Source organism: Haemorhous mexicanus, chromosome Z, assembly GCF_027477595.1.
Source record: "Haemorhous mexicanus isolate bHaeMex1 chromosome Z, bHaeMex1.pri, whole genome shotgun sequence".
NCBI classification, from domain to species: domain Eukaryota; kingdom Metazoa; phylum Chordata; class Aves; order Passeriformes; family Fringillidae; genus Haemorhous; species Haemorhous mexicanus.
In genome coordinates this window covers 32070103-32089070 of record NC_082381.1, presented here as the reverse complement: position 1 = coordinate 32089070, position 18968 = coordinate 32070103, and the positions used below count along the sequence as shown (strand labels likewise).

General features: G+C 41.0%; 1 protein-coding gene across 5 annotated transcripts in view; it reads right to left on the bottom strand.

The window, feature by feature from the left end:
- TNFAIP8 (TNF alpha induced protein 8) overlaps nucleotides 1-18968 on the bottom strand; it is a 55820-nt gene that overhangs the window by 18215 nt on the left and 18637 nt on the right. Inside the window, exons 1-2 of one of the 5 annotated variants that reach the window (XM_059873820.1) lie at nucleotides 1499-1645; nucleotides 1257-1303 (exon numbers count right to left, since the gene is read on the bottom strand). The exons of 1 other annotated variant lie outside the window; for it this stretch is intronic. In XM_059873820.1, the coding sequence (XP_059729803.1) occupies nucleotides 1257-1287 (31 nt within the window). In that variant the 5' untranslated portion in view covers nucleotides 1288-1303; nucleotides 1499-1645. Of the gene's footprint in view, nucleotides 1-239; nucleotides 361-1256; nucleotides 1334-1498; nucleotides 1647-18968 lie in introns of those variants that run through there. 3 more of the 5 variants (XM_059873818.1, XM_059873824.1, XM_059873821.1) reach the window with 3 other exon arrangements.

Here is an 18968-nt window from a genome sequence, read left to right as displayed (position 1 = left end):
GTAAAACTGAGGGAGAATGTTCACATATTCTCTTTTTCAAAGTTTCTATAGAGAAATAATTTTTACAGTTCTGCTTTTCAATAAATCCGTCCTACAGAATCTTCTCGGAAAAAAAGAAGGAAAAAAAAAAAAAAAAGACAAGCTGTGTTTTGGTTCAGCTGTTCATATGACAAGAAAAAAAAAAAAAAACATAGGGATTATTCTTATCAAAACAGAGGCTGTTGGGCTCTATTACTTACCATGTTCTACCAGCATTATTAGCATTAATTCTGATTCCGTGCAAGGAGACTTTTTTGCAAATCAACAAAGTCCTCTTTTAAGCAAGTAAACAGATGCCCCTGGTAATGTTATATTCAAGTGAAGGAAGTTGCACAGACTGTGAGGGGAAAACCACCTGAAACATTCTGAAAAGTTCTCGTTTTCACCAAGTACAAAATGCTTAGGTCGCCTAATGGTTGCTTTTCTGTTGGGGCTTTTAAAGTTGTTTTTCTCAGCCATACTGGATCTCTGTATGCTTGAGTCCCCCTAAGGACTTTGTGTAACCATGAAATATCAATTCTATTCTAAGAAATCCAGCATACAACCCCACCGCTGCCCTGTTCCCTCATCTCTATAAATGCTCTTTTGTATTTAGGGCACTTTCAGGAAATTGCCCTCCTCCTCCTCCCCCGCTTGCCCCCCACTGTCCGAATCCCTCTCACATCCCCCCCTCCCGATCAACACCAGGGAATAATTGAATTTTTGTTGGAGCACTTCCAGCCCCTCCACGCGTTCCAGCCCAGAAGCAGCAGCACGCCGTAGCTCTGGCACTCTCCTCTGTTTTAACACGCACACACGCACACACACGAACACCCATCCGCAGGGAAGTAAGTGGCATCAACCCTACTCCCAAAATAATGACCTTTCACTTCTCCCCACGCAACTTCCCCTTTTGCTGAAAAATACAGCGCTTCCAAATTAAAGAAATCTTCCTCTTTCGACATTTGACTCGCAGTGTGTTTTGAAACACTGTTTCTTCCACTTATCTGTACGGCACGTGCGAGTAAATTACCACTGCCGAGACGGTCAAATACCCCTGGGTACCAACGCTTCGGTCACTTCATATCCTGCAAAATCGCCAGGACTTCCAACACTTCGTTGCAAAGGCCTTTTCCCCTCCCCTCTGAAAGCTGAAGAGAGCAGAAACTCTCCTCCATGCTGAGAGGAGCAGCGTGCCTGTTTCCTCTCCTGCGAAAACAAATAGTTTAGGACCGTACCTTCCTTGGGCTCATCGGCTTCCGAACTCATGGTGCCAGGCGAGGCTCTGGGAACCAGATCAACGCTGACGTGCGCGCTGAGATGCAGCCGCAAGTCAACTTCTCTCCCTCTCCCTTTCTCTCTCTCTCAGAAGGAGGAAAAAAAAAAAAAAAAAAAGAGAGCGAGAGAGAGGAGAGAGAGAGAGAGAGAGGGCTGGGGTTTTGAGGGGAAAAGTCTACGAATTCAGCAAATCACAACTAACCTACTTGAAAAGGATCCCGCCCCTTTCTCAGCGGCACACAGTGACTGCCTGAAAAAACAGCACCTTCAGAGAAACCCCGATTTTACTCGCCAGCTGTTGCCGTTTATGAATCTTATTCTCCCCAGTCTGTAGGAAGGGTGGAGTTTTCACTTGTTGCAGCTTGCCAACGTGGTATGAGAAAGCAAGCAGGAGAGGCCAAAAAAGCCCTGAGTGCAGAGCAGCGACTGATTGCGGTGACTGACAATCACACTGGGGCTCCCTTAACTCGCAGGGAAATCTATTTTAAATCGTTTTGTTTTTAAGCCTAAATTGTACATTTCAACACTGTTTGCTATCTGGAATTCCTTCTGCAGCCTCCGTAATTACACTGAGTAATACGGGATGACTTAATAGGTGCTTAAAGATGAGAAGTAGCTGCCTTCTTCCAGGTAGTTTAAGCAAAATAATTTTCTTTCAGTCATGCTCGGTGCATGGTGCCATCTACCCTGAGACTAGAAGTTCACCTTACATTCTAGGAAAAACTATCTGGATTCTTTGCGCTGCAGTTACCCCTCACACATCCCGGGAAATGTTTCTGACTACTACCCGATACAGTTTGACAGCAAGAGATCGGGGTCTTTAGCAGCTATCTCCCAGTTTGCAATGCCTCACACACGCCTTCCGTGCAAAATCAGGGGGAATTACTTGGAAGCCTCTTCTCAGTTACCACAGACTCCCGTAAAATCATTGTCCTAGGGAACCATCTATCCCTGCTTACTCATTTAATGGATTTTTAGCCCAGTGAACAGGACAGAAATCTCGCTGGAAACACGACTGCTCTGACAAAGGGAGAGGTGCGGTCCCTCAAGTGAAGGCGCTGCCAGCTCCAACACGCAATCAAATTCCCACCTACCTCTCAGTCTCACGGGGTTAAATGTGTGGGCCTGAAGGGCTCTCCGGGTCTCCCGGAGGTAACATCATTAACAGCTATTAACAGTTCGCAAATGTCTTACTGGAGTCAAGGAGAAGTAATTTGTATTTGTATTTCACGGTGAAGTCAGAAAGAGCCCAAGCTGTTAGCTGCTCTGCACTGAGGCAGAGAAGGAAAAAAAAAAAATAAATAAACTGTTCACATTGTAACATTCCCTTGTACTCGTTAAGGCTTTAACATTCACAACGCTGGGAAGCCCCGATGTAGGTAGGATGGCCTCGTAAATAACAGATACAGCATGAATCCTTTACCTACAGCAAAGCTGCTCTGCGGACTGGGGTAAATAATACTTCAGAATGTTAGCACTTTTTTCCTATTTGCAGTTATTTTATAAGGACTGTCCTTTGCCATGTACTCCTCCCATACCAAGGAAAGAGAGATTGCCTTTTATTTAAAGGCTTTTGGTGACCCTGCCAATTTCTTGTTTTGCAATACACATAATTCCATGGGTTCCTTAAAGGTATTCCTTAAGAAGCTAGCTCTCTTCTGCAGGCCTTATCATCTCCTGTGGGGTACAGCGCTGCATCCTTGAAAGCACAGAGAATGAAATTGAATATTACCCTAACTACATCACTGGAGAAGCTAAAGAAGCCACATTTTCAAGATAAACAAAAAGAAAAAAGAATTAAAGTACTTGCTAATGGTAATTAGGAGATTAGAACCAATCAAAAAACTTCACACAAAAGAGACAGGGAACAGGAAGAAACATAAGGTTAGTCCAGAGGAACTGCAATAGCCTCTGGGGTCCTTTAATCACAGGAAGTGTTGTAGAGAAATAGGAATATAAGCCAGCATCAAGATCCCTGAATTATCAGATTTACATATTAGATGGATGCCTTTTGTTATTTTAGATGACAGACAGACACAGAGAGATAGTGAGACCTGTGATTAAATGTCAGCAAGTTCTGCAAATCAGGATTCCTCAAATCTCTCAGAAGCTCTATACCTCACTGGATAGATAACAAAAACACAGTGATTTTATTTAGTTTCTTCTGTACAAAATCAAAATCACATCTCCTCACACAGTCCTGTTACTCCTGCATACGGGGTCTCAATTCAGACTCGAGAAACTGGTTTTTCTTTCATTTTGGTTGTTAGGCTTCTTAAAAGTACATGTACTGGCTGAAAAGACTCCAACCTGGCCAAAGACTAGTTAGGTATGTAATTTTGTGCTCTTGGGTTAAGCAGGAACTCTGTTGGCATTCAATAATGGGACATCATCCCCTTTTTCAGAGTCTGCACCCAATCAACTTTAATTATCGTCCTTAGCAAGACAGCAAAAGTAATGGAATGAGGCAAGCTAAAATTAAGCAAAGTCTGTGAAAAACACTAGAGCCCGGGTAACAGATGACACTACATCTACAGGGAAGTGACATTTATCAAAGCATGCAGACTGATCTGGGTCCCATAGTGAGTAAAAAGCCTGGAAATCCCCCAAAAAACCCTCTTTAATTGTAAACTGTGCACGTGATTTGAAATAGGAATGACCAAAAAAACCAGTAAAAAAAATTCCAAAAACATAATTAGCAAGGGCAGCTAAATTTCATAGGACAGATTCTCTTACAGAAAAGTACTTTCCGACAATGAAGGGCTAAAACTCACCACACATTTGGACAGACACTGTTGTGAAGGGAAGGCCAGAATTCCCATTTCAGAAAATGAAATCATCTGTGTGCAACACCAAAACAAAAATGGGCTGACATACTTCAGTGGCTAAAAGCTTCAAAGCTGTGTGAGACATGGGGAGTATGGTCCTTTCCACCCTTCTCTGCTGAAAAAAAACCAACTTTTGGTTTTGCTTTCCAAAAAAAAAAAAAATAAGCTAGTTTTGTTTTGGCTTGGCTTTTAGCTCATTATCTGTAAATTGTCCTGACTTCTGCTAAACCCTAAGGGAGGGTCACCACAGCAAGATCAGACTAGAGCCAGGCCCTGGCTAACTACAGTAGTACATGGGGAATTGTGAAGGGATGGGTCTGCGTCAGCACATCCCTCGTCCAGCTCAAAACCCTGCTTGTGTTGTGTCACAATCCATGCTGAGACAGCTCTTTTACACAAGGATTTGTCCATTTTCCAGTCCACCATTGTCCAGTTACAGAAGTTGCAAATACAATGATGAATTTTGTAAGTGCATAACAGAAATAATAGGCATCTTAGCAGCTAAAATTTTTTTTTAAAAAAAGTGCTAAAATTGCTGTCAAGAAGACTCTGAAATGTCAGAAAAGACTATAATATTTTGTTTCATAGAAAAAAAAGTTGTCTGGTGAATATCTTCTGCTCTTCCAGAATGTCACGTCCAATGGATTGCAAACCTTTAAACAATAAAAAAATAAGATCTGTGCCCAACTACAATTCCCTGACAGAGATGATAGCCACCAGTCCTTTTCCCTAAGCCAGTTATGTCTCTTTTACTGACTGTAACTTACTGAATTATTTGAAGCCACGTGACAGACCCTGATAGCAGCTGAGGAGATCTGGATTTCCCACCACACTCCCTATTGTGAGGAAAAGGAAAAGGTGTACAAGTAAACACTGCATGGGATACATGGAATAGGAGGGGCAAAACAAAGAATGGCAGAAACTATAAAAACAGAATCAGTAGACACAAAATTTTGTAGGTCAGATTCTCTTACGGAAAACAAAAGTAGCTTCCTACAATGAAGAGCTTAAAACCCACCACACATTTGGACTGATAATGTCACAGAGGGCAGGCCAGAATTCCTGGAGGAAAAATACAAGGAAACCTTTTGCCATTTCTCCTTCTAGCCGCAGTAAGCTGTTGTACCTGTTTCTAACCCTAGAAGTTTGGGTTAACAGATTTTCAGCTTCTGAGGGTCTTCATGTGTGTGGATTATGGATATATGATGCAAGTTTTCAAACAGGATAAGGAGAACCTTGGGTACTATCCTGAATCACTCACACATATTAATTTTTTTAATGTACAAATTTTCAAGATGTACTGGGAAAGTATGTGCCACACTATAATGCATTACACCAATTCTCAAGAGTTTTGACTTTTTCTCAAACTAATGTTCAGAGAGGGAACAAGATGTAAGATTGTTATATGTAAGTCTAAGATCTTCCAAGCAGAAAAAAGGGTATCAGGTCTGGTCTGCATACATGTTTGGAATCTCCAAACATGCTGACCTCTCATAAGGGCAAAGAGATGCTAACGCAGTATCTCAGGGAAAAAAACGTACAAATAATGTTGGTATTTTCCTCATAGAAATAAGAGGAAATTTGTTAAATTCAAGTCTGGAAGCCATGCTGAGATATCATTAGGAAATTAACTGTAACAACTGCTTCTGCAAGTCATGCCTTAAATACTTGCAGATTTTCCCTGAAAGACCTTTTTATAGAAGTTACTGCTTGAGTAACAGGCAAAGACAGCACAGAGGCGTGCCCTTGCCTTGCTCCTTTGCTCCTTTCCTGCGTTCCTTCCAGTACCACTCCTGAGGAATCTTTTCCTCAGGCAGGCAGATCATAATTGCACTGAGCTTCAAGAAGCACAGATTTACAAAACAGGAAATATTTTTGTTTTCTAGCACTTTTCTATTAGTTCAGACTGGTGGGTGAGCTCTCAGAGCACGGAGGTCTTGCAGCACAAAAGCAGGACCTGCTGTCTCCTCCAGCACTGTCCCTCTCCTCTCCCAGGATGCAGAAGCCCACCTGCCAAGCTCTCAGTGCCCAAGGGGGCAGCGCTGACCTGCAGCCTGTGCCTGCTGCTGATGGCTCACAGGGGCACAGAGCTGCACGCAGACATCGCGTGCGCGGGATGGGGCATGGGGAGAGGGTGGAGAGAGTGGAACAGGCACAGGGAAAAAAAAAAGTGAAGCTTCAGCTTTCTTGCTGAAATGAAGAATTGTATTATGCCCACTTTATCTAAGTTGTTCTGCTTTCAGCTATGCACTTAAGCAGTTGCAAGCAGACCAAGCAAACCAGGCAAACCAAGAAGTTATTTTAAAGTTATTTCCTAACACAGAGGTAAAGCAACATCATCTGTAGCTGTATCACTTCTACTATTGCAAAAGAATGTGCAGTATGCAATGTCTGTGAGGTGTGAGCACAGCAAAACCAAATTCCAACTCTTACACAATTTAAGTGTTTTGGAGTTGAATAAAAAAAATTATCTTGATTAGCTGTGTGATTTTAATAGCACTGTAAATAAGAATACTAGGTACAATAGGCTATCTTTTGCTGTAGCCAGACTTTACTACTGTTTTATCTTCTACCATAAACCAAACATACATCAAGATAACCTAGACAGTGCTTAGCTTATGAAAAATGTCAAAAATACTGTTTTCAGCAGTAGTCAGTGTTTCCATGCAACAGCACAGCTCTAACATCTCAGTTACATATGATGCAGAATTTTAAACCAATTTTTCTACATGCACATATGCTATCAGGTAGTTTTTATCTTAAGAAAATTCAGCCCACTGAAAGAAAAACGAAATAAATAAAAGATTAACAGGTTGAACTATAATCCAGATCTGAAAAATATGTATGCTCCTGGGTTTGGTCTGATCGTTGCTGCTCGTTATTCCCTTATCTCATTACTTCCCCTCTGCCCAGCAGACTTCCGACCAAGGCAGATGGTCTGGTTTCAGCACTTGCTGAAACACATACAATACCCCCACCTGTTGGGGAAACCCAGGAATGATACCCTAGCCTGTGCTTCTGCCATGTGGTTAATAAATTATAGACGTTAACAACTATAAATGAACAAATTATAAAAACATGTCCTTGTCACCTGATAGTTTTACGGGGGGTGGCTCAATGGCATTTGCAGCATTTGCACCGTGCTTGGCATCCAGCATTTAATTCTATTCTTCTCCCCACCCCACGCTGCCCTCCTTTCCTTTTTCTAGACCTTCCCATTGAAACATCCATTCTCCACCTGCTGCTGGTGTACTGAGGTCTGTCCATCCTTTCATTTCCAAATGGCAAAAGCAAACTGTGACAAATCTGGTGCCGAATGAACCCACACAACTCTGGTGGTGTGGCCCTTCAGAGTGAGCAAAATCCAGGGCTTCACCACAGAGTAAGAGGTACAAAAGTGTGTCTGAAGAGCTCCTTTTGATAATGAACCAGCCGAATGAGAAGCAGTGTGGGGTGACAAAGGAATTCACAACAAGCTTACCAAGTGAGGGACAGGAAAAAGCAGCATGTGGGGGACAGATCCTGGATTCCATATGGATGCAGTTAAACTTCCCTAATAGACAGTCCTCACCCCAGCTCCTCTCCCTGACAGAAAATGTTTGGAGAGAGGGCAGGAAGATACATGCACAAAAGGCTCCATAAAGTTGTACCTGCTTTATCTTGAACATAACTTTGACACAACATTTGGAAGTTCCATCTCTGCAATACCCATGGCTCCATCTATAAATATTGAGAGCTGGCAGGAAGACAACCTGATAGCAACCACCTGGCAAACTGTCAAGACAGCATGCCATGTGCATCTTTCAAACTGCTGTCCTTGACACAAACAAGCTGATATTTTAGGTTTCCAAATAGTGACAAGAGTTGTTTTGAAGTTATTGTGAAGATACACTCAAAAGCTCCTGTGGTTAAGAGGTGAGGAATCTCCTTCACTTAGCCTCCAAATGAAGCTTTCTTCATAAACTTTAGCTGCATCTCCTATTAATTGTTGGATTATCAGTCACAGCACACTCTCAGCACGGGCCTGATGGGATGGTGGCTCAGACTGATCCCCACTATCCAACCTCACGATGTTTGTTACTTGTTACACAACAGCACATTGCCAGGGTACAAGACTGCTCTCAGCTCAGAAAGGGTTTCACTGGCATATCTTTTTTCTTGTCAAAATCAGCCTGAAAATTCACACACAAAGCAACACCGTGTCTTCTGCGACGTGAATTCCGACGTAATTCTGATTTCTTGTCCGCACATATCATGTTGCCAAAACTCACTAATAACAAGAGGTTTTATTGTAATCACATGGATGTCGTGCACTGAGAGTGGCTAACTTATCCAGAAGTCAGCAGTTAGTGAAGACAAGTTTTCAGTGCATAAGAAAGCAAAACACAATTTCTGAAGAGCAAAGGTATCAAATAACATTCAATGGCTTGGTTGTTATTGTCATGGCTCAGCCCCAGCTGGGAATAGATCCCCACAGGGCCCCTTGTGCACTCCTACTCGGGGGCAGGGGAGAGAATTGGAAGGCCAAAAGGGAGAAAACTCATGGGTTGAGATACAGACAATTTACCAGGCAAAGCAAAAGCTGCACCCACAAGCAAAGCAGAACAATTCCCCACTTCCCTTGGGCAGGGAGGTGTTCAGCCCTCTCCAAGACAGCTGGCCTCCATCACAGGTAACAGCGACTTGAGAAGGCAAATGTTACCACTCTGAATGTCCCTCTCTTCCTCTTCCCCCAGCTTTATATGCTGAGCATGGCACCCTATGGTCTGGAAAGTCCCTGTGGTCAGTTTGGGCCCGTTGTCCAGCTGTGTCTCCTCCCAGCTTCTTGTTCAGCCCCAAACCACTTGCTGGTGGGGTGGGGTGAGGAGTGAAGAGGCCTTGGCTCTGTGCAGCAGTAAGGAAAACACCCCTGTATTAAGGCTGTTTCCAGCAGAAATCCAAAACACAGTCCCATACTAGGTACTGTGAAGAAAATTAGCTCTGTCACAGCCAAAACCAGCAGAGCTATCCACTAAGGAGAGGTGTCAGGGTAATGAGCCCCCAGCTGGGGTAATAATTGGTATAGACTCTATGTATTTATAGAAGGTTGATTAATTTCTTTTATTAAGAAACTTATTGTTTTTTTATGTCCTAGTTTGCTACAGGTGGACTTAATTGGTTCTTTACTTAAAATACTATCACCATTGGCTAATTAAGAAGCCACCCTTTGGAAAATAAATTTCTGTAACACATTTCACATGGTCACAATACCAGGTGTAGCAAGTTAAGATAAGAATTGTTTCTTCTTTCCTCTGGTCTTCTTACAGCCTTTCCCAGAATGATGCTTGGGAAAGCTGTGTTTCTCTCCATGGCCAGAGAGCTGCTGCCACAAGGAGGTAACCAGTGACAGTTGCTGGTGGTTTGGGAATTCATACAGGTTGTGGTGGAAGTCAAAAATGCTGGTTTTGAGAGCCTTGCACCAAATCATGCAGCGTGTACTGACACTGGCTTATAGCACTATCTCTTCAAATAGCAAACATTTCACTCGCTATTTTCACTTTTTTAAGGTCCTGTAACAGGACTACACACAAACTGATCCTGCCAACAGTGCTGTGCCAAGCAAAGAGCAGCAATGAAGAAAATGAGACTGTGGTCTGCCTGAACAGAGGTAGGAAAATGCAATTCTCTGGTCTGCGAAGAGTACAGCAGATCAGAGCTAGTTCTGTAGTTTGGTCACACAGGAAAATAAGCTTCCCAGCAGTAGTTTATGATATAATTCTTATCAGATATTTTTGTTACCATACGAAGTTGCAGCCTTTGCAAAAATAAAAGCAAGGCCTAAGAAACCTGAGGGGCAGAGCACCAAAACCACAGATTTGACAAAATCCCTGAGCTGAAAACAGAAATCATAATGTCACAGTTTCCCCTAACAAGTAGAGGGGGTCAGTGTGCTACACAGAACCTGCTGGCAGCACCACCACAGGCCATGAGAAGGGACATTGCACCAGATCTGCCCTCAGCACGACAGAGGCGGATTGCCTGTGCATCAAAACACTGTGCTAAAGCAATTTTTATTGAAAAGGGTATTTTAATTACAAACAGAAAATGTAGTATCATATAGGCAAAACTCAAAAAGAGCTCAAAAACAAGGTGCCTGAACTAGTGTTAAATACAGTACATTTTAAATGGTGCTACCAGAGTGTATGAAACTGAAAATTATTTTTTAAAAAAGTAAAGTTTCTGTTCATATAAAAGTGGAGAACATGTGGGAAAACACATGTGTCTCAGTTTGGGAGGGCTGTGTTCCAGTCCCAAGCACACAATCCAAGTGTTTTGCTAATGTGTAACAATCAAACTATGCCCTTTTTCTCCAAGACATCAAAGACATTAATCATGCAAACAGTCAAAACACCACTTGCATATCAAATGGAGATCATATCTAGAAAAAAAATTTCAATTAAAAAAAACTTTATAAAATACCTATATGAATAATCTCCTTTTAGTACAAATTCAATTAAGAGATTAAAAGGGAGATTTTAATGGTTATTAAACCTAAGCAGGGTTTGCTCTTTAAAATTGAGTTTAGCTGTAGTTTACATTCACAAGCCAGATGTACCTAATTATATGGTATTCCTTCAAATAACCATATTGATTTCTGCTTGTTCCAAATTGGCTTTAAATCAGTTTATTATTTGCATAAAGCTTAGACTGAAGCCAGAAAGGAACACTTGAAAGAGTTCCTTTTTTTTTTTTTTTTTTGCAAAATATTAATTAAGACTTTGTTGAACAAGTGCTGGAGTTTCAATACCCAAAGAAACTCAGGAACTCATAATTTATGGAAGTCTTTCAGCACTTGCTTTCTCTGGTTTATGGTAACATTTTCATAACTAAATCACACTTGAGAAAACAGCACTTCGGACTGGTCCAAGTGAGAATGTCTGTCTACCAGAGCAACACCATCTTCCTCTTCTTCCTCTCCATTTACCATGCCAGCATAGGCATATGGTGTCCATTTACAGGACATATATAGCTAAACCACAAGTAGGAGGTCTCCTATTTTTTTTTTTTTTAATATGAAATAAATTAATTGAAGCTAAAATAAAGTATTTGTCTCAAAAAGAAGGTCTTGGATGATCTCTAATTTAGTTATAACCACTGAAAATCCAAACCTTGCTCATTTTTCCTTCTATTAAGCAAGCTTACATTAGTGAGCAACGTTCACACAAACTTTATGTGTAAACCCTGGTCAGCATTTCCACATTGCATTAAAAATTCAATACTGGATTTCTACTGATTGCTCTCAGTTCCAATTAAAAAAACCAAACCAACAAAACACATCAGAATTTTGCTGGACTCCAAATGAGTTTATTTCATAGGTCTAACTTCTCAACAATTTTATCCACTTTACAGGAAACTTCAGCCCATAGAATGCTTTAGCAACAATAACAGAATTTGCACTCTGGGACTCAGCCAAACTGAATACCACTTCAAAGGGTTATTGCAAGACTTTCAGGAACTACTTCAAGTATTCAGTTTTCAAAAAAAAAAAAAAAATTATGGATAACAAGATCTGAACAACACTTCTTACTCTTGTTGCTCAATATCTTGTTTACAGAAAGCTGAATTATGGCACATACTTAAGATGATTTACTTGTTCAGGCAGATGGTCTGTCAGGGCTGTGCTTCTGCAATTCTTCCTAAAAGCTGAGGACTCTAAAGTGTGCTTCCAAAATCTGAGACTCAGTACGGACAATAGCTACTATCTTTGTCCACTAGAAAATGAAAGGGACAGGAGAAAGAACAAAGACTGCCAGTGACTCTGCACACAAGGAATGTGGCGCTTGGATCAGAAATCCCACGTAACAAACTTCTGAGAGGTGCACTGAGGTCAAGTCTCTCAGAACAGATCCACCTGCTCCCCTCTGTGCATCCCACATCCATCTCACTTGGACACATCAGGGACTGATGTAGGTCATGGAGCATTAGCTAGTGGTTTTGGCCAATGCCACGAGGTGGCAACAGCACCCTGATTAAAAAAGAGCAGGGCTTCTTGAATGAGTTCTCGTCTAGGGAACAGAGCAGGAAAGCACTGGTTAAAATGTCAAGCAAGAGGCTTCCCATACAGCCCTGCAACATCATTTTATACTGCAACACACAGAAAGCCTGCAACTGTGATTTGTACATGCTGGTATGGCAAATCTGGAGAACTAAATGCCTCTGAAGCAGCGGACATCACCTGCAATCTGTTGGCAAAACACCAGGTAGCAGTACAAAATACCTATCATTTTTTCCCAAACCAAAGCCCAGAGGGGTTTGGAAAAAACTGAATTTCATCTAGAGGATAGCTACAGTACCATGGCAATACAGCACAGGATGTAGTGATAACAGCTGGGCTCCATGAATTTGAAACCACACAAAAATTTGAAGGAGGTATCACTTCAAAGTATGGATACAATTGTGCTGCTCATGAGGCTCACCCCTTGCTCCCAGATTCTGCCTGCAATGACTTAGTTCAGACCTGCTCTGCCCTCCGTGTTTTTTCCTTCCCCATCCTGCCTTTCCAGAAATGGGATAGTGTAACCTTCCTTTTTTTTTTCCCTTGGAGGGGATGTTTTGAGTTACCTGTAACTCAACTTCCCAGCTGCAAAATCAGTGCCAGCGTTTCCTCTTACGGGACATGCAGCATTGTTTTGGATTGTTTTGAGGTGGATTATTGGGGGGCACAGTGTTGAATTACAATGCACATCATAAACCAGGAATGTCATGTAATGCACATGCAGCTTCAAGTAGATCAGAAAAACATCCCCAAGTATTAAGCTTTTCTTTGTCTTACCTCCACAAAAAGACATTCTCATTATTTTGTGAGAATTCAGATATTCAAAAGATGTTTTTCTCTTGAAAATTAAGAACAACTCAAATTGTGGCAAAAAGGATGGTTCACCTAAACTTAGGTAATTGTGTTTTTTTCTGTGTCCACTGTAAAACAGCAGTTATCTGGGGCATCTCCCTTCAAAATTTTTTCCTATGCAGCTAATTTATAGTAACAGAGATGCCATCAGAAAAATTAGGATATTCTAGTTTAATCAGTGTTGGGTAGAGACAATTGCCTACCATGTTTTTAGATGGATATGGGAAAAAAAAAAAATTTACTAAATCTATCTTTTCTACTTCCTGGCTGCCTTAAAGCATTTAATCCTAAACGTATGGCAAATGCATTTACATTCCTTATGAAAAAAGATGAAGCAGGGACTGCCACCACTTAAAACATTCCCTTTACTCAAAACAATGCTTTCTAAGCAAGTAAGATTTTCCCCAAAATCTTGATCTGTATTTTAAACCAATGCAGAGTTATGAAGTTCTTCATCTCTGTAAGTGAAATTGAAAAAGCAAGTCTCCATTTCCAAATACCAGACATGACACTCTTGTCTTAACTAAGAGAAACTAAGAGAATAGTACTAAGAACACATTAACTGAAAGCACCAAAATAGCATCTATTTAGCACAAAGCTCATATGTTCCCTTTCATTCAAACTGGATTTTTATAACCAAACACTCTTACTTGATCTCAGTGCAGTTGTCTGTGTGTAGAAAACAGTAGAAAGTCCAGCTGAAGAATAGAAAAGCAGAGCTGAAATGTGGCATTATGATGCCAGGTTACAAATATATTTGACTCAAAGCTAATGCAATGCCTTCCCAAAACAGATAATTTCAACATCTACATAACACAGCTTGTTTTTAATGTCAGGAAAAAGCCAGCAGGAACTTACCTGACAGTAAACAGTGAGCGTATTTGGGCAACATAATACTAAGGCCATCATGTTTCCCCACTTCCTCAGAGTTTGCTTTCACCATCTTCTGTGGTTTTTACTCCACAGTTTATACTGTAAATGCAGACTGACCTTCAAGCTTGTGATCAATTCCTGACAGCTCTTCAATAGTCACTGCACAAATAACCTAATTTAGTTTCGAAATTTCTCTGGAATTTAAAGACAGCAGACTCCATATGTAGATACCTGGGTTTATAGAAGTAAGTCTATCAGTCTATCAAACAACATGGATCAGGGATTAAGAAGTGAAAACTGCAAAAATCACAGGCATGAAAAAATAAAACCAAGAGCAGTTTCGGCCCTAACGACTGCAAGAAAGAAACAAAAGTTCCAATTGGTCATAGTGGGTTTCTGACATTAATTCCAATATTTATCAAAAATAGGTGAAATACAAACATTGAATAGTGAATGAATGGGCAAATACTGGAAATAAATAACTACTACACTAAAATATGCAAGTGTTTAAGACAAATAAAGAAATCTGTCTAAATATGAAAAGTCCAGAAAAGGAATGTAATTTTTAAAAAAAAATTACTACTCAAAACCGGTATTTTGTGATGACTGATTACAAACACTGTTGCTTTGTCTTAGATTTGTGAACTTGATACATTTTTTTATTTCTCCAGTTTTTAAGAAGCGTGCAAGTACACTCATCATGAAATGTTGCATTTTAAAGTCATAAGGTGTAACAAATGTCAGCAGCCCCGGTGTGACTCTGGGCAGCACAGTTTCTGCAGAGCCTTCACTGACCGTGCCCACATGGAGCACCTCGGGGTATGCACGATCTGTTTCTCCCAGAAATGTGGTATCTGTGAACATTTATCCTTTGAAGAGCGTTGCACATGAGTGCCAGCCCTTTCTCTTAAACACAGCTGTAAAATTCTTCGCAGAACTAGGTGTACACAGGGCCAATGTGCACAACAACAACAACCAGAAACCACTCAGTTCATCAAGTTTGTGCAAAAAAGATCTGACAGAAAGTAACATGTTTGATGACCACAGAGATCTATGCTCACCTTATGGGATCTCCAACTCAAATCTGCTTATGCCTTCTTACCAATTGGTTTCCAAATGAAATCAAAACTGAACAGAGTTAAAAATGCTTGACATTGGCGGAGACTTGAAGTAAGAAAAAAATTTAACCACCTTGAAGCAATTTCTAACATTATTATATAAATAAATAAGCAAACCTCACAGATTACATTTACTCCAATTCATGTATTAACAGTCTCCATTCACAGAAAAGTCTTGTTTCAGAGGTTCAGGATACGAATTTTTGGGGGACCCAGGTACTACCTTTCCATGTGAAGGACATCTCTCTCTCCAGACAGGAACTAGGACTTCATGCATGTCAGCTTCTGCTGACCACCAGGGAGTCCTCCCCCAACCTTCTGGCAGCACTGAATCCCACGTAAACTGCTCAGCTCTCCTTGAGGGTGCTGACATCTGATCCAGGGCTGTGTGCTGAAATCCCTCGGTGAGTAAGACAGCAGGTTTTTCCTCCCCAAATTTTTTATGGCAAAACTCTCATGTATAAAGCTACAGATTCCTCATTTCACCTGCTGCTGGTTACATATGGTAAAAACACTGTAACTATAAATGTCTGCTCCAAAATTGGCTCCGCAGGAAAGTTAATTATTCACAGGTGGTTTATACTAAAACTCAAACTATATATAAATGTTATTTTGACTAAACAAGACAAATGAAACTGTATCTTTTGCATCTCAGCAGAACTACCAACGCCAACAAATAAATATTATCTGTTTCTGCACCAAACCAGGGAGAAGCTGTTGATCAAAGCGTCTGATACATCTCCAGGAAAGGAAAAAGGGTTAGCAACATTATATAAGATAAAGCCCAGGTAGTGACGAAACCCAGCAGTTAACATTTGTGAAGGTACCCATAAGGCTCCTGTTTAACTGTATTTGTGATACCTGATAGTCTCTTAAAATAGAAATACATATTTCTATTTTTATATTTGTTTTTGTGATTACAAAGTTTTTGGGGACCAGTTTCATTGCAAAAATTAAGTAATTTAGTTTAAGGCCAAACACTTGAATATATTCAGCAGCACCCCATCACAAGCCTGTGCTATCATTCTGGCCTGCATAAATCTTGATTTACTATTAAATAAGACAGCAGTATTAAACAACTGCCTACCTGGCTGGCTGTTCAGAAATAGTCCTAGGACATGCACAATTCATCCACAAAACAAAGTGCTTTCAAATGCCACTCTGCTGTATTCCTAAATGTTTATGTTATCAGTAACCAATATCTTGGTTGACAGAGATACTGTCTACTCACATTCTGACAAAGCATGACTGGAACTGCAGGGGCAGACGTGCTCACACCTCCTCCCTCTAGGAGGACACAAGTAGCTGGATCATGCTGCTGTACTCTGGGCGTCTTTACAACCTTTAAATATCAAAATCACTTGACAGCACTGGAGGCAGAATGACAGAGGACAGTGGATACAGACATGGAACGCATCTGGAATTATCTGTAGCTGTCAATAACAGCCCTCACATCCCCTTCAGGTGAGTGCTCACACCTTTCTGCTGCTCCAGAGCAAACAGGCTGCTCAGGGCTGCAGCCTTGAAAGACTCCTTAGCAAAAGACATCAATGCCTGTCTAAGGTGCCCCACGAATCACTATCCCTAACACAGGAAACTCAGCTGAGGCCTGACAGGCAGACATGGGGTGGCACATGTTGGCTACTCCAGTCTTTAAAACTGACAAGCACATGGGGCTGAGAAACCCCCACTTTAACGAGGCTGGAACCATCTGGTTGGCAAGGGGAAGCATTGGGAAAGGGAAGCTGTCCCAGCATCCCCAGGACTTCTGAGTATTTTTGAAGATGAGGCAGAAATGCTCAGTAGGAACTCATACCTCAGACAGAGAAGGGGGGAACTGCACCCAGTTGTGGTGCTAGGAATCCATAGGCTCAGAAACCAAAAAGCCATTACTTTTTATCAAAAAGCTGAGAAGCCATTACTTTTAATCAAAAGGAAAAAAAAAAAAAAAAGGTGAAAAAGAAAGGCAAGGCTCAGGAATACTTATTACAAGTTCTGTTATTTTCAACTTTTGTGCTGGGTCTCTCACTAGCAGCCCAGATGTTTAACCACACTGAGTTATCTTGTAAGACAACCTCCCAAAAGCCACTGTCTTCCCCACGAAGGATGAAGATCTCACAGCTTGTTTATGTGATACATTATGATTGCTGACTGTCAGCTCTGAAGCAGGACAGTTGTTCTTTCAGTTTGGAAAATGCTAGGCATCCCTCCACCCTGCATAGAGCTGCTGTGCAGAGGTACACATAAATGCTGTGCCTTAACCTCCCAAGTGGGCTGAGGAGAGCAGCTCCCACATAACCCAAATCTGGATGGGTCAGTCCTCTACAGAACTTGGTCTTGTCTTGCAGCACCCAGAAAGAATTTAGAATTCTCAGAACATCAATCCCAGCTTTTAACAGGGACTTCTGATGCTTTGCATCATTTTATGTAGAACTGGGCATGAGATACCATGTCAGCTGATGACATCACACACTCCACTCTATCAAAAACATGAGAAGGGATGTTCATCATGATACAGCTGCCACGAAATGGAAATTGTACAATCTGTGTGCAAATGCAGAGCAGAAAAAGGAAAAAAACCACATCCTTTTTGGCAGGAGTCCAAAGATGTGGTGGTGAGATGCAGTTGGAGGCAAAGACAGGAAGACAGTCTCTATAAGCAACAGCACTGCTTCCTCTCCTGAATACATGGACAAGTACAACTGGTGTAACATTAAATAAGAGGTGCAGCATTTGCTAAATTCTGGCTTAGCTTCTTTCAGAGACAGTACAGAAAACAGAGGGGAAATCTTCAAGGGCACTGCTCTATCCTTGCTGCTGTGACTCCAGCACCCCTTTTCCCTGTAGGGAAAATTCAAAGCAAGGTGATCTTCTGGAAGAGTATTGGAGTCAGCTTAAATATTGTAATAGTAGACAAAAGTTATTTGAAACAGTTAGGAACTAGCACTTAATAATTTGTTTTTGTTTACAGTAGTTAAGGGACATAAAAATAGGAGGTGTCTGCTTATATTGTACAAGTAAACATGAAATGAGAAAAAAAAAGTTATATTAATTTACAAGGCAATCAAAATATCTATTTTTGTTCATTTATGTCAATGGAAAAAAATAAATCCCTAAACAATCTACTCTTCAAGCATCTCTTGAAGAAGTTGGGAAAAATCCTGAAGAGTGAAGTCATACATCTATGTCCTCAGCACTCTGGTTCAGAATAATTAAATACAACTGTAATAGGGAAGAAAACCATAGCATCTTGGCTTCTGTGAATTGGCCTGTTTTGTTGAAGTATCTCTCTCACAACTAATGTTATTTTAAATCACCTTCTGTATTGTGGATTTTAGAGGAGCAAAGAACTACAGCAAAAAGTCAGTATTCAGTCCAGTCAGCTAAAGAAATGCTATCATTTCAGCTTTCTTGTGTATTTTGAAAAGGAGACTGAAGATCAGGATTTAGCACTACCAGATCTCCTCCTTTAGTTAATATTTCAAGCACGTTGACCAATCCCAGTCCTTCCTTCACATGTACTGACTGACTTTCCACTTGTACTGAAAAGCTACACAGAAACAATTAAACTACTGCTAAGGAAGAATATTTTAAAAAACTCTGTATGCTTGCTGGTAGAAACACAAAAATACTTTGACATGCACATGTATGTCAGCTACACACGTACTTAGTGTGGAGCAAAGGATCTTCTAACACCCAACAGCCAATGCACACACATGTGGCTCACAGATGCTGCCTCAGACCTCCTTATATACATCCTGCAATGCAAACCTGCCACTGCTGACCCTGAGAGACACATATTCATAACAGTTAATTACAAAATTATTCATTGGACACAGCTATACAAACAGCTAAGGTTAATGGAAAAATCCCTCAGCGTCTTGCATCTTTTGTTCTCCATACACCCATTGTACTTAGGCACTGCTGGGTCAAATTCCCCTGCACTGCAGGGTAAATCTCTCACTC